The sequence below is a fragment of the Heptranchias perlo genome, chromosome 2 (genome assembly GCF_035084215.1).
Source record: "Heptranchias perlo isolate sHepPer1 chromosome 2, sHepPer1.hap1, whole genome shotgun sequence".
Lineage (NCBI taxonomy): Eukaryota > Metazoa > Chordata > Chondrichthyes > Hexanchiformes > Hexanchidae > Heptranchias > Heptranchias perlo.
In genome coordinates this window covers 25,938,965-25,954,973 of record NC_090326.1, presented here as the reverse complement: position 1 = coordinate 25,954,973, position 16,009 = coordinate 25,938,965, and the positions used below count along the sequence as shown (strand labels likewise).

At 42.0% G+C, this 16,009-nt stretch overlaps 1 protein-coding gene across 1 annotated transcript in view; it reads right to left on the bottom strand.

Annotated features, from left to right (window-relative positions):
• Positions 1-16,009, bottom strand: part of LOC137335978 (doublecortin domain-containing protein 2-like) — a 195,018-nt gene that overhangs the window by 42,486 nt on the left and 136,523 nt on the right. The window contains exon 8 of the mRNA XM_068001485.1: positions 11,519-11,619. Coding sequence (XP_067857586.1) covers positions 11,519-11,619 — 101 coding nt within the window. The remainder of the gene's footprint in view (positions 1-11,518; positions 11,620-16,009) is intronic.

Here is a 16,009-nt window from a genome sequence, read left to right as displayed (position 1 = left end):
GACGGAGATAGAGAGAGGGGGATATCAAAAGAGAGGATAGAAGTAGAGAGAGGGGATATAGAGAGGGAGGGGGATATGAAGAAATTGGGGGATATATATATATATATATATATATATAAAGAGGTGGATATAGAGAGAGGGTAGAAAGAGGGGAGGATAGAAAGTGATGCATTTTGGTGGGAAGAATGAGCAGAGGCAATATAAACTAAACGGTACAATTTTAAAGAGGGTGCAGGAACAGAGAGACCTGCGGGCTTAGGTTTGCAAATCCTTGAAGGTGCCAGGACAAGTTGAGAAGGCTGATGAAAAAGCATACAGGATTCGTGGCTTTATAAACAGAGGCATAGAGTACAAAAGCAAGAAAGTTATGCTAAGCTTTTATAAATCACTGGTTAGGCCCCAGCTGGAGTGTTGTGTCCAATTCTGGGCACCACTCTTTAGGAAGGATGTCAAGGCCTTGGAGAGGGTGCAGAGGAGATTTAATGGAATGGTACCAGGGATACAGGACTTCAGTTACGTGGAGAAACTAGAGACCCTGGGGTTGTTCTCCTTGGAGCAGAGAAGGTTAAGGGGAGAATTAATAGAGGAGCTCCAGTGGTAGAAGGGTCAGTAACCAGTGAACACAGATTTAAGGTAATTGGCAAAAGAACCAGAGCCGAGTTGAGGAGATATTTTATCATGCAGTGAGTTGTTATGATCTGGAACGCATTGCTTGAAAGGGTGGTGGGAGCAGATTCAATAATGGGGCAGAAATCGCTCGCGAAACAACGGTGAACTCAACAGCACTCTCCGTTTTTAGTAGCGAAATGGAGGAGCAAATTCCAGCGTTCGCACATGCGCAGTGAAACGTGGAAATCCGGAACTTGCTCCGGCTGGTTGACGGTGATATGACAGCTTCAAATTAAAGGGATATCGCAGGCTGGAATCAGAGAAATCATTGAAAAAGCGCCAACTTGCTCATCTGCCCAGCTGGAAAGTAACTAATTACGGCACCAATCAAGTACACTTAAAAATATAGATCTAAACTAAGTTTTAACGCAGTAAGTCTTAATGACTGCCAAAGAACTAAATATTATCTTTTAAAAATGTGGAGTATCATTACTCCTTATTTTAACAGGTTTTGGTCATTAAAAAATCTTTTTTAAATTTAAAAATTAAATTTAAAAAAAAAAAAATTTCCCTTCTGTTTCTTTTATTTAATTCAATTATTTCTTACCCTCTCTTTTTTTCGCTGTCTATAACTGTTTTTACGTTGATTTTATTGTTGTACCTTTCACTTCCTGGTTTAACGCTCCAAGCCTGCAGAGACAGTGAACACAGCGTATCAAAAATGCTGTGAGCTGATTGGTCGAGGGGAGAGATCGATCCTCTCGCTTCTCCCATGGGTCCCTAGCTTCACCTGAACTGACGCTGGCCTCTTCTCCACTTCCTAATAGAGGAAGTGGCTGACAAAAGTGGGTTAGTATAAATCTATGGAGCGGCGAGGAGTGTTGGTTCGCTGCTCTGAGCCATTGCTGCCCCAATTTCAAAAGGAAACTGGATAAATACTTGAAGGGGAAAAATTTGCAGGTCAGTGGGGAAAGCGCAGTGGAGTGGAACTGATTGGACAGCTCCTTCAAAGAGCCAGCACAGGAACATTGGGCAGAATGGCCTCCTTCTGTGCTGTATCATTCAATGATTCTAAAGAGAAAAGGATAGAAAGAGAGAAGGATCGAAAGAGAGGAGATTCTAAAGGGCTGTGGGAGAGATAGTCAAACAGAAGCTGAGGAAGAAAAAGAGCATCAAAGTTAGGGAATCTGAAGGATGAAACGAAACACGGAGGAGCAGAGCTGAAGATTATGAAGAATAAGGAGGGCAGAAAAATTAGGTGGAATTGATCTGTTGATTCTGAAGGACTAAGAGAACGATGAGCAAAAAAAAGAGTAGAGCTGGAGAATCTAAAGGAACAAGGCAAAAAGAGAGAGAGACTAAGGAAAAGAACTGGAGAGTCTGAGGATGAGAAACTGATAAATCAGTAGAAGAACTGAGAAATTGGTCTGAAAAGAATAGATACAACAAAGACTTTTTCAATTAATTTATCACAATTAATTTGTTATTGAATGACTAATGCTCTGTGTGTAGGTTATGATTTATTATAGTCTAAATTGTAATTAATCAGATGTTATATTGGATTCTAGTATTTAATATGACTTTATTGGGGGAGTTTTTAATATATCGAATTTATTTCTTTTAAAAAAAAATTTCACACTGAGACAATAATGAATGGATTTGCATAACTGGCTAGTGACCCTGGGGACTGCCAGCAAGATGTCACATTCCTGCAAATCTGCCACTGATTACTTTTCAGCAGCAAGTACCAGGTACTGATCGCGGTCTTCCTTTACATGACTGACTCCTGTCCCGACAGAGTTCAGGGCGCACTGTTCATCTCTGAACTGCTCAGTGACCGTAAGGCCTTCACAGCTCTCAACAAACCCTAGCCGAGCCCATTCCATTTTTTTCCCTCTCTCTCCTCACGCTCGTTTTGGACTGAGCAAAACCCAGACTAGCGGGAATAACAGGCGAAAAGTCCAGTACCATTTTTCCTCACAGGTTTACTCATCCCATTCACACCCAGAGACAAAAAAAAATCTATGCGCCACAGTTGCACTAATAAAATTACGTGAACAAAAATAATGAAATTTACTTAGTTTATCCCCAAAATCACTTCTCCCCCATCATAAGTGATATGATAAAAAAAAAGGTATTTGAATCCCCCTTTGTTAAATTATATTCAATGTTCCAGGATGTGTTTTTAAAAAAAAAAGAATTTGGAGAACAGGGTAATGATCAATTTTGAGTTATTGCAACATTACTGAGGAGACTACAGTGAATTATTTACTGATTAAGCCAGCTAACTTAATTGCATCAATTAAGTTCATTGTGTGTGCTGTACCCGAACATATAATGCTACCTTTAATTACTGAATGAATCAATGAATTAAGAAAGTAAACAAGTCCATGTGAAATACCTAGTAAGGATCTTTGTTGGTCCCTTAAAATGTAGTAGCATAATATAGATATCTATAACACGGATGTGCACCTTGAGTCACAGTTTAGAATGTGTAAGGGTGGTACAGTGGGTTACACCACTTACATTTCTGGAACCTGGGCCCAAATCCAGCCCACATCTTCACCTTCACTAATAGGTATGAAGAATTGTAAGTAAATTGAGCTTGCGTATTCTGAACCCAGTTTTTAGCTCGCATCAATCTGACTGCAAGAACATATGATGCACTATTAAAAATTTAAGTATTGAATGTTCATGCACATTTAGTTTCAACTAATCTTATTTTGATATTTTTTAAGATTGAATTGATCAAAATCCATCCCTGTTGTTAAAAGTAGTGCAATAGAGCACTGACAATTATTTGCAACAGAATAGCATTTAAAAAACATGCAGCGTGCCTGTAACAATGTAAACCATCACATCACAATTAAGAAATACCTAGTGATTTTTCATTTTCCAGTTTTTGCCCTCCTCTTTTGCAGGTGGTACTAATAGGGTGGGGGATTGGATGGGGTAGGGGGGGCAGAGAAAACAGTATGGTTATAAAGGCACTGACAGCCCTCCAAGTATTCTTCATATCTGAGCTAGACAATGAGTATCAACAGGCTATTTGACCATCATTGTCAAGTCCAATCCTATCTTCAAGTGATAACTACTCATGAATCTGGAGTCTAGGGATACAGATAAACAAATCACTAAAAGTAGACACAAGTTAATAAGACCATAAAAAAGGCAAATCAATCACTGGGTTCATTTCTAGAGGATCAGAATTGAAAAGCAGAAAAGTTATGTTAAACTTGTATAGAATCTTGGTTAGACCACACTCGGAGTACTGTGCACAGTTCTGGTCTCCATATTATAGAAAGGATATAGAGGCACTGAAGGTGGTGCAAAAAAGATTCACAAGGATAATACCAGAACTGAAAGCACCTACTTATCAGGAAAGGCTGAACAGGCTGGAGCTCTTTTAGAATCATAGAATGGTTACGGCACAGGAGACAGCCATTCGCTCCTCGAGCCTGCGCCGGCTCTCTGCAACAGCAATCCAGCTAGTCCCACTCCCCTGTTCTTTCCCCGTAGCCCTGCAAATTTTTCTCCTTCAGGTACCTATCTAATTCCTTTTAGAAAGCCATAATTGACCCTGCTTCCACCACCCCCTCAGGCAGTGCATTCCAGATCATAACCACTCGTTTCATTAAAAAGTTATTTGTCATGTCGCCTTTGGTTCTTTTGCCAATCACCTTGAACCAGTGTTCTCTGGTTCGCGGCCCTTTCGCCAATGGGAATAGTTTTTCTTTACTTACTTTGTCTAGACCCTTCATGATTTTGAACACCTCTATCAAATTTCTCAACCTTCTCTGCTCTAAAGAGAACAAGGAGCTGAGGTCTCTCATCCGTGGAACCATTCTAGTAAATCTTTTCTGCACCCTCTCTAAGGCCTTCACATCTTTCCTAAAGTGCGGTGCCCAGAATTGGACACAATACTCTAATTGTGACCAAGCCAGTGTTTTATGAAGGTTCAACATGACATCCTCGCTTTTGTACTCTATGCCTTTATTTATGAAGCCCAGAATCCCGTATGCTTTCTTAACTGCTTTCTCAACCTGTCCTGCCACCTTCAATGACCTGCGTACATATATCCCCAGGTCTCTCTGCTTCTGCACCCCCTTTAGAATTATACCATTTAGTTTATATTGCCTCTCCTCGTTCTTCCTACCAAAATGTATCAATTCACACTTCTCAGCGTTAAATTTCATCTGCCACGCATCCACCATTCCACCAGCCTGTCTATGTCCTCTTGAAGTCTATCACTATCCACCTCACTGTTTACTACACTTCCAAGTTTTGTGTCATCTGCAAATTTTGAAATTGTGCCCTGTACACCCAAGTCCATGTCATTAATATATATCAAGAACAGTGGTCCCAGTACTGACCCCTGGGGAACACCACTGCATACTTTCCCTCAGTCTGAGAAACAGCCGTTCACCACTACTCTCTCTAGAAAAGGTTGAAAGGTGACCTGATAGAGGTCTTTAAGATGATTTAAGGGTTTGATAGGGTAGACGTAGAGAAAATGTTTCCACTTGTGGGGTAGTCCAAAATTAGAGTTCATAAATATAAAAGTTGCTCATAAATCCAATAGGGAATTCTGGAGAAACTTCTTTACCCAAAGAGTGATAAGAATGTGGAATGTGCTACCACAAGGAGTAGTTGAGGCAAATAGCATAGATACATTTAAGGGGAAGCTAGATAAGCGCATGGGGGAGAAAGGAATAGAAGGATATACTGATAGAGTTAGATGAAGTAGTGAGGAAGGCGGCTCATGTGGGTCATAAATGCCGGCATAGACCAGTTGGGCCTAATGGCCTGTTTCTGTGCTGTAGTTTCAACGTAACTTGATGAATGCTCCAGGACAGAACAGCAACCATGAGTAGGAACCCCAGCATATTCTTACTTGCCCTAACCCATGAGGTGCCAAGGCCAACGTTAGCACTCTCACTGCCATCCCATCGAAAAGCAGGCAACACAGCACAGGCCAGGGATCAAATCTAGGACCTTACTGATCTGTATGGCTCAGCAACGTACCATGTGCCTTCTTTGCCCAATAAGCCATTCGTGAAATCACCAGTTCTGGCAATGGTGAACTTAGTTTTTTGGTGGGGGGAGGCTGGTGGAATCCAACTTCACCATGGACTGCTGACTTGCAGGCTTTTTATACATGTAAAATAGGCTCTGAAAATTATTCCTTTGGTTCAATATCTTCCATTTAAATCTCATGTTGGAGTTCATAGATTAACGGGAACAGGGTCTTTGCTCTTTTGTTGCTTTAGTTGCTGCATTATGCCACCTTGATGATCAGTTTTACTGTTACTACTTAGCCTATCTGTATAAAGGACAGCTGAAGGTGATTACACAAGACCAGACAGTACAAGACAATCTGGGGCAATGACTTCTCCGAGACCATCAATCCTACCTTGACAAGGAGTTGCAGAGTGTGGCACTTCAATTGGGTTAGACTGATCTGGCCAGCTCTTGGAATTTGATTCCACTGCTATACACCACAATCCTCATGCTACAAACAAATCCCTGATACACTCCATTAAGTCCACAGCAGTTCATCATAATAATCAAACCAAACACTTTATATCCATTTAGATTTTGATCGAGAATGCAGCTTTAAGATCTGTGTTACTGGAAATGTAGAAATACAGAGTTGCTCTCAAGGCAGCTATATCTTGTGTCAGTATGAACACAATTAATGTTTTTAAGGTGGTTAGTTCTTCTTTTGTTTCTTTTTGCATCCAACTGTGATTGTGAAGGCAGTTTTGTGATGTGACCGCGTGCCCACTGGGAACCAGAATTAGACTGCCAGAACTTATTTCACTTAGTACCTTTAACAGCCATTGGAGAGCAGGAGATTTTAAGCCCATCTGTCTTGGCTTGATTTAAAGCCAGATCCCGGAGGTAAACGAGCAGTACTCCAACAGTGTGTTACCCACTGCCCTGGAGACTTGTTTTTGTTTAATGTCAACCTGATATAACTGCTCACTTTGAGATGCCTATTTCCAGCCACGTAAGTGAAAAATAAAAACAGGAGCCAAGTTATTCTCAAAACACATTTCAAGAAAATGCTTCAACTTTGTTGTACTTTAACCTGTGTGAACAGAACTAGTAGAACATCTGCCGGATTATTGGTTGATGCTGCTACAGTTATTTAGCACCCATTGGGGGTTAAATTCAATAACCCCGGAATCCGGTGCACGATTATCCCGCGCCCGGTCATCGAGATGCAGGCAGTACGTGAGATTCGTGCTGCCTGGTCATTTACCTGATATCTGCGAGCAGCCAGGCCTAGCGGTGCTGTTGAGTGGCTGCTCACCAGCAGTGGGGGGGGGGGGGGGCCTGCTATCAAACGAGTGGCTAGCACCAATTAAAGGCAGTCTGCACCTCTTAAAGGTACCCTGCTCCTCTTATTTGCAAAATATAAGATACGGGTCCACACGGAATCTGAATGGAGATCAGACGTTGCATACGTAAAACACAGATGTAGGTCCTGTCTCTATGTTCACAAACTGTTGAGCTACTTTGAAACATTGAATAAACATTGCACACTACTAAATCCCACATCCTCCAATCTGCATACCAGACCTCAACAATCTGCCGATCTGAGTTTGTACCAGGCCTGCGAGACAGCGGACACCAAGGTTCCCTGCTGATGCACCAGAGGCCTTGGTGCAAGAGGTGGACAGAAGGAGGGGCATCCTATATCCACAGAGGGGCAAGGGCCCTCCAGACATATGCTCAAGAGGCAGTGGGAGGCAGAAGGGGCGAAGTCAATGCCAGGCGCATAGCACCACGGACATGGATGCAGTGCAGGAAGAAGTTCAATGCTTTGACATGAGTGGTCAAGGTGAGTGAGGTCAACTATCAAGTGGCGTCTCCTACCAACTGCACCACTAGCCGCATCCACTGCTCCACGCACTACACCCCCATCACCCAAATACCAACAAACGCTTTCAATCAGTACTTAACTCTTCCAATCAGATGCTTCCTCTCACCCTCACACATTACCACTGTTGCAAGCCGCACACCCACAACTCACTGGTCACTAGCAGCTATTCAACCATGACAGCCACATTACCCAAACATCCTGCAGGACACTCACCAACACATGTCCCGCTTTCTTGTAGGAGAAGGTGGCGCATAACAGGAGGCAGCAAGTGACAGTGGCTCGTGGAACATGAACCTACTGTCCCCTCTCAGGATGACAGCATTCCTGTCCCACCCCTGCCACTCCGCCAGTGCCCTTGCTGTTGCCTATCAACTAGCCAGCCCACGTCCTGTAGAGTACTGAAATGTTATTATAGGAACAGGAGTAGGCCATTTAACCCCTTGAGCCTGTTCCGCCATCCAGTGAGATCATGGTTGATCTGTGACCTAACTCCATATACCCACCTTAGCCCCATATCCCTTAATACCTTTGGTTAACAAAAATCTATCAATTTCAAATTTAAAATTAACAATTGAGCTAGCATCAACTGCCGTTTGCAGAAGAGCGTTCCAAACTTCTCCCACCCTTTGTGCGTAGAAGCGTTTCCTAACTTCACTGCTGCAAGTCCTGGCTCTAATTTTTAGGCTATGCCCCCTAGTCCCAGTATTCAAGTATAGGAAACCTCCAAAAACAGGTACAAATGCATCAGCAGCCAGAAGTAATAATCCAGCAACTAACCTGTAATTCCTGCATGATCCCTTTAAATAGTGCTGGTAGGAGGGGTCCTTTATGCTGTTTATGACCTATTCAGCAGTGCGAGGTTAAGATGTTGCGTTGGCTGAAGCATGGAGTTCCAAAATTGTACCTTTAAATCAGCGTTCCACACTGATCGAACGCATATTCTCCTTACTTTACATGCTGCCGGCCTTTGTTATCTGTGCATGCGCAAACGCCTTTATCAAGATGGTATCCGGCGCACGTCACGCTAGAAGTGTGCGCGCACATTTCGGACACCATTTTGGATCCTTAGGAGGTTGCGGTAGCGCCTACACAATGGGGGCTACGTGGCCCAATTTATAGCCCATTGGCTCTAGCCAGTATTGATATCACCCAGTGTTACATTTGGGTTTGCTAGATTTAGAAGGCTAAGCCTACTCATCTCAATATAGGATACGAAGTGCAAGCACTAGCCAATCAGAAAAAAGCTGGTCCAAAGACAAATCGCTAATCATCTATCTTCCAGCCGCCAGAAAACCATAAAACAACATCTTTACTACTCGGCCATCCTAGTTTTACTTCTCCTGTTCACCATGTGAAGTCCTTTAAATACCACATTGCCTCAAGCTTAGAAAGGGGGTCGGTGACAAGATTTAACCACTTTATGCAAGGTGTGGTGAATGTATGGAATGGAGAGGGAGTAGGGGATGATTGTATCAGCAAATTCCAGAGAGAGCTGGATAAGTACCTGGAACAAATTTTGATAAGGGGTTTCTGAGGGGTATTGTGGCACATGATATTTCTTAAACGCTGGGGCTGGCCAGATAAGACCACAGTGCTTTTTTGCTCCTGTACATTACTGAATACTACAGCAAAAAAAACAATTAAACAGGGAGACTCATCATTTGGTCACTTTTTTAAAAAATTGTGCAGTTACAACAATTAACTTGAGCATCTTTTTTTTCCAGTCTACTTCTGCTAATATATTTGTACAAGTGGTGAATGCTATCCTGTGTGTTTTATTTAGGTTAGGGTTAAAGCATAGTGTTGGGTTGGGCAGCTGGAGGTCTACTTTGTAGTTGGGCATGCTACATCCCGATTGCTGTTTAAGCGACTGCAAAAGTTACCGAGCCCAATAACATAAGGGAAGTGAACGAACTGAATTGACAAATCGGCTGAAACAAAATGGATTACAAGAAATCTATGTTGTTACATCTAGCTCTCTCGTTCTTTAGTGCTCCCGGCACAGAGCTGGGAGTATATATCAGTGACTTTTGAGTGTCCACCTATCATGATTTTCCATCCATTCATTTTTAATGAATGAAAAATTGTCAGGCATGTATGACCGAGTTTCTGATATGTGCCTCCCACTCCCCCTCCACCTTGCATGAAGCCCTGAAGGTGAAAATTTATACAGATGTAATCAACACACACGGGGGGTAATTTTGACTTTGTGCGGTAGTGCAAAACAGGTGATAGGGAATTGGCAGCCCATTTTACATCTCTCCCAATTATTATTTCCATTGATACTGACCCAATTTTGTGCGAGCTGTAATTTGGCCAAAACTGGCACTATATTGGCAATCTCACTATGAGGTAATAATGATGGCTGGTGCAGGAAATGGGAAAATTCACACCAGTACAATAGGGAGTTTGTCGCAGATGTTGGGTTAAAGCATGGGGAGGACACGGGGAGCTCTGCTGTGTATCTGGTCATGAAACCCCGATGTTAAATGCTAACACTGGATTACAGAAGTGGAAAAAGTGCAGCAAATATTTTTTTTTTTTTTAAGAAGTCTTTTTATGTATTTATACTGGTTTGTTGTTGCCTTTTCATAAATGAACTCTCCCAAAAACTTATTTGAAAATAAGTAGCAGTTTCCAGGTACGGTTCACCTTCAATGAAGCTTCACAGAACACTGAGCTCAGAATAGCATAGTTAAGAGTAATATGAGTCATCCCACAAACTGTTATGATTGAAAGTCAATGAAGAGTAAGAAAAAAAATTCAACTTAAGAACTTCAGTTCAACACCTATCCGAAGACTTATTTCCCATTGAGTGCACACAAGGCTGCCAGCAGACACTATGCCTTGGAGGCAGTCAGTCATTTTGCGCCTAAAGATCTTCTATTAGTTTCAGGATGTTAAACCTGACTGCACAGCTTTTCTTTCTGTGAAGGAATTAAGCTCCCAAATGTGAAGAAAGAGGCACTGCTGGGATCCTGCCTTCACGAAGACAAGATTCTCGCCTTCTCTAGGGTTTTTAAAAAAAAATACAGACCTGTATATGAAAGCGGTCAGTGCGGGATAGCTTTAATTTCCCCTCAATGCTGCTCTGAAGCAAAGTAGGGAAAATTGGGAGTGGGTACGTAAAGCCCTGATTTAAATAAAGCATTTGTAAACAATTTTACAACACCAAGTTATAGTCCAGCAATTTTATTTTAAATTCACAAGCTTTCGGAGGCTACCTCCTTCCTCAGGTGAACGATGTGGAAATGAAATCCACATTGCTGGACTATAACTTGGTGTTGTAAAATTGTTTACAATTGTCAACCCCAGTCCATCACCGGCATCTCCACATCATAAATAAAGCATGCCAGTGGTGGTTTCCTTGGTGCCCAATACCAATAGTGCATTCAAACTTACATTCAAACTGAAGATAAGACCTGTGTTACATTGAATTGAGGAGTAGTGGCTACTCTGTGTGGGGGATGGTAACACTGCATGTCTTAAGGTGTCAGCCAGAGCTCAGTGGTAGCACTCTCACCTCTGAGTCAGAAGGTTGTGGGTTCAAGCCTCACTCCAGGCACTTGTGCACAGAATCTAGGCGGACGCTCCAGTGCAGTACTAAGTGCTGCAGCATCGGAGGTGCCGTCTTTCGGATGAGACGTTTAACTGAGGCCCCGACTGCCCTCTCAGGTGGAGGTAATAGATCCCTTGACGCTATTTCGAAGAACAGCAGTGGAGTTCTCCCACGTGTCCTGGCCGATATTTATCTCTCAACACCACATCAGTAAAGCAGATTACCTGGTCATTATCACATTACTGTTTGTGGGACCTTGCTGTGCACAAATTGGCTGCCGGGTTTCCTACATTACAACAGTGACTACGCTTCCAAAATTACTTAATTGGATGTAAAGCGCTTTGGGACACCCTGAGGTCATGAAAGGCATTATATAAATGCAAGTCTTTCTTTTCTTTTTAACAGTAATATCACGGCACCCAAAAAAGTATGTTTTTAAGCCTTCTATACATGCTAACCTGATCAACGGGCAGCTCCACTTGTGTTCGATTATCTTCTTGGACTTCTACTGCACCCATGGTCTCTGTCCTTTCCTTATAAGCTTTAAACAAGCAGCCTTCTGCGGAGGGGGGTGGGGGGAAGAAAGTAAAAGCAGTATTAAACTGGTGCCGGAGTGTAGTCAATGATACAACAGTGGCTACCAGTGGCGCAAGGTGAGAACTGCATCTCAGCGCCAGCAATCCCAACGTAAATACTTCACATCAGTAAGTGATCACCAGTTTGTCGATCTTTAAAGCAATTTATATTATTTAAAAAAGGGAAAGATTTATTTAAATATATAATAGACAAATACATAAAATTATAGTTGTCCAACTCAGCCGCTCACCATCCAGACGGGGCTCAGCTGCTCTTTATTAACAGGGGACCCCCAGCGGAAAAATACACCGTCAGAATGGCCCAACCAGTAATAGTCACAGCAGCCGGCAGATATCACCATTTGGCACGGCTGTTGAGCATAAATAATGAACGCGGTAGACAGCTTTAGTAGCCATTAAACGGCAATCCCACAATCAATGTGACTGTTATAACACACGCGGGCCCTACAAAAGAAAATGCTGAACTCCCAAAATGCTCAGAACGAAACGGTGGGACTGAGAATAATTGCTCATTGAGTGGTTTATGTGAGTTTCCGTTAACACCCCTTGGTGCATCAGGTATTTTCTTTTTAACAATCTTGCATAATTCGGCCTTTATTTATTTAAACAAATAACAGCCTAAATGCCTGTTGCCCCAATTTCCCCACACAGTATTGGCTTTTCAATTTACTGCCTTAGAAGTCTGAAAGACTTTTTAAATGAAAATTAATCATTGAAAGTTTTTGCCTGGCTGGAGGGGGGGGGGGGGGGGGAAGAAAATTCCCTTTAACAAAACTATTCAACAGAATGACAGGTCCATCATTGTGATATCAAGGACACTCGTACTACAAGCTCACTTCGCTGCAAATGTTGCCATGTTGCAATGGAAATGGAAATCTTCCAGAATTACACAGAACGTACAGCACAGAAATGGGCCATTCGGCCCAACTGGTCCATGCCAGAAGAATGAATAGCATTAGATTCAACAAAATGGAGCTGAGATAGGGTTGCCAACTCTGGTTGGATGTATTCCTGGAGGTTTCTTCACATGATCTCCCGCCTCCAACTGCTCCACCCAGTCAAATAGCCTTTTTTTTAAACCAACCTCCAATATTTTTATAACTAATAAACAAAAATAAAAAGGAAATAAAAGACAATTTTTTTATGCCCCTATGATTTTTCTCTCTGGGTTGCTTGCAGCAGTGTCCAGGAGATTAATTTGTAATTCCTGCAGGCTCCAGGACATTCGTAGAGGGTTGGCAACCATGAGATCATGTTACTTTTTAAACTGGGGTGGGTGAGGTAGAAGAGGGTTGACATTTTCGCTGTGAGTAAAAATGCTATACAAACTGAACTGCATTCAAAATGCAAAAGTCTGAGAACAGCACCCAATTGAGAATGTGCTCTTCCACCCCAATGAAACCAACAAGTGCTCCTCCTTCTGGTTAAGCAGTACTGCTGACTTTCTAATCTGTAAGCCATTAAAAATGTCAAAACAAAACGGTAGTTGTGCAAAAGTAGGAGTGTGTAAAACTGCATTAGGCAAGTGTTGAAGAGTACTGCGCTTATCTTTCAGTCTGTAGGGAGAATCCAGACTAGACAGAGGAAATGGCAAGTTTTTTTCCTCTGACCACTTGAAAAGTTGCTGATGGATTAACACAGGGTACTAATTCATCAGTTCAAACCCCAAATAGAAAACCTGATAAGAGTGCAGTGGAAATGGACATTCCATGACACCAGTGCTATTTGGAGATACAGATTGGCAGATCAGTCACTGAAGGCTGGCCAACTTCATTATAAATGGCGCACATCCTGTCTGACTGTGAGTGCACTGGGTGATGTTAATAGGTTAAAAAGTGTTCCATTCCCCAACCTTTATTCCTTTATAGCCAGATATAAAGGGGGACATCAGAGCCAATTCCGGATCTTGGAGAGGAATGCAAAGGGGAAAGAATCCATGCCAAAAAGCTTGGGAGAGAAGCACATTCCCCATATCTCATATTTATTACTAAATGTATCTTAGGTATCATTATAACATTGATTTCACCACTGTTCAGAGAAAATTTCTACAAAGGAAGCAAACAGAGCATTGATTTTGGCACCCAAGAAGCTAAATGCTGAAGTTCTTCTGAATTCTGGCACTGAGCAGATGAAAGGTTCACATCTTGAGAGATGCAACTTACACAAAATGCCGGTGCAGATAACCTCATGAGACAATGAAACCGACTGAATTCACCAAGGCAGAACAAGTACTTTGTTTCTTGAATCGACAGAGAGTTGTATATTCTATCTGAAGGCATTCAGACCAAGGGAAATTAACCCATTGCAGACACATTTGTAGCTTTAGTCTGTGAACTTCTAGCCTGCAGGGGTAATATGCATCACTTTCAAGAGAACTGGGTAGCAAAGTTCAAGACTAATGTTAAGTCCAATAAGCGAATTACTGAAAATGGAGTAATTGCAAGGACAGAAGATAGGAAAGGTACTGCTCCCAGTTGGTAGGATGCAAAGTGCACTAACATGAACTGGTACTAAACCATTGAGAGAGAAGACATTTGTATAAAAATACCCAACCTGTAACACTGGGGTTTGCACCTGAAATCTTTCTTATTTGTATGGGTCAAGTACTCACTGAATAAACCCACGAAGCGATCGTGGGGGGGATGGGGCAAGGAAGTGACAACATTATTAAAAGGCAGGAGTGCTTCAGTATTCATAAAGGCACTAGGACCAAATGGAAGGCATCCAAGGGCACTTAAAGAAATCAGGGTAGATTATACAGGGTGTTGCAGCAGAGATTTTTTTCATAGCTCATTGTGCACAATGATACCATAAGACTTGAAAATGGTTAATGTTGCTCCAACCTTTTAATCTTTGGACCATCGGCAGGTTGAGAAAAATGCTTGCCTCCCAGACCCAAAAAGTTTGTTTGTTTTGAAGCTCATGTATTCTGGTGCTAAAAATCATTACTTAAAGAAAGACTTACATTTATATAACGCCTTTCACAACATCAAGACGTTCCAAAGCACTTTACAGCCAATTAAGTTTTTTTGTGAAGTGTGGTCACTGTTGTAATGCAGGAAACGCAGCAGCCAATTTGTACACAGCAAGGTCCCACAAACAATAATGTGATAATGACCAGAACATCTGTTTTTAGGTGTTGATTTGAGGGATAAATGTTAGCCAGGACACCCAGGAGAACTCCCCTACCCTTCTTTGAATGCCATGGGGTCTTTTATTTCCACCTAAGAGGGCAGCCAGATTAACGTCTCATCCGAAAGACGGTACCTCCAACAGTGCAGCACTCCCTCAATACTGCACTGGGAGTGTCAGCCTAGATTGTGTGCTCAAATCTCTGGAGTGGGACTTGAACCCACAACCTTCTGACGCAGAGGCAAGAGTGCTACCCACTGAGCCACAGCTGACACTTACTATACATTACACTTAATATACAAAACATACTTAAACATCAGGAATGGCTTTCTTACTGCAATAACCCTAAATTACGAAACATCAAAAACAGATTATAAATGGCTGGTTACAGAATTATCTGGAAAAGGGGAGATAAAGAGGCAAAGTCAAAGTATAGAAAATAATAAAGAATTGGCTCGAGAGTAGGAAACAAAAAGTTGTTACCAGTTAGCAACTATTACTAGCATAGACTTCCATTCAATCCTGCTGCTCAAAACAGTTAATTATAAATAATTATAATTGTTTAATGGAGTCAGAAGATACGCTCAAGCAGGTAGCATTCTGTTACCATGAGAACCCTTGACTCTGACTAATTGCTTTGTGTAGAACTCTAAGCTCAACAGTCTGGAAAGGAAATGGTTAATGGGAGACCCGAGAAGTATGCAAGACCCAGACAATTACAATTCTTGCTTCTAGCATTCAAATAGCATCGCACCTCAGAAGTGTCACATCTCAAAAGTGCCACGTGTCCATAAAGCAAAAATAATAAAAATTGACTGACTCAAATTACCACCATCTATTAACAAATCAAATACCTGATTGGCTAAATGTGCTCAACTGAAAAGCAGTTCCATTTACTGGACAGGAATAAGTTGTACCAACAAAGAGTGCATCGCTAGTACAAGGTTGAGGAATCAAATCCCTTATTTTTTCCCCCTAAACTGCCATTCACAAATGAGCAGCAAAAACACAAACTTCTGGAAACACTCAGCAGGACAGTCAGCATCAGCGCAACGAACAGATAGGTTAATGTTCCGGGTGTAGACCCTTCATCACGAACCTGCAATCGCTATAAACTAACTAGTCAGATCGCTCAATTTCCCCTTCCCCCACCCCCAATTTCTTTTGACTGCCATGTTATTTCCTGAGCCAATCAACTATATTCATATCTAAAAAGATAAA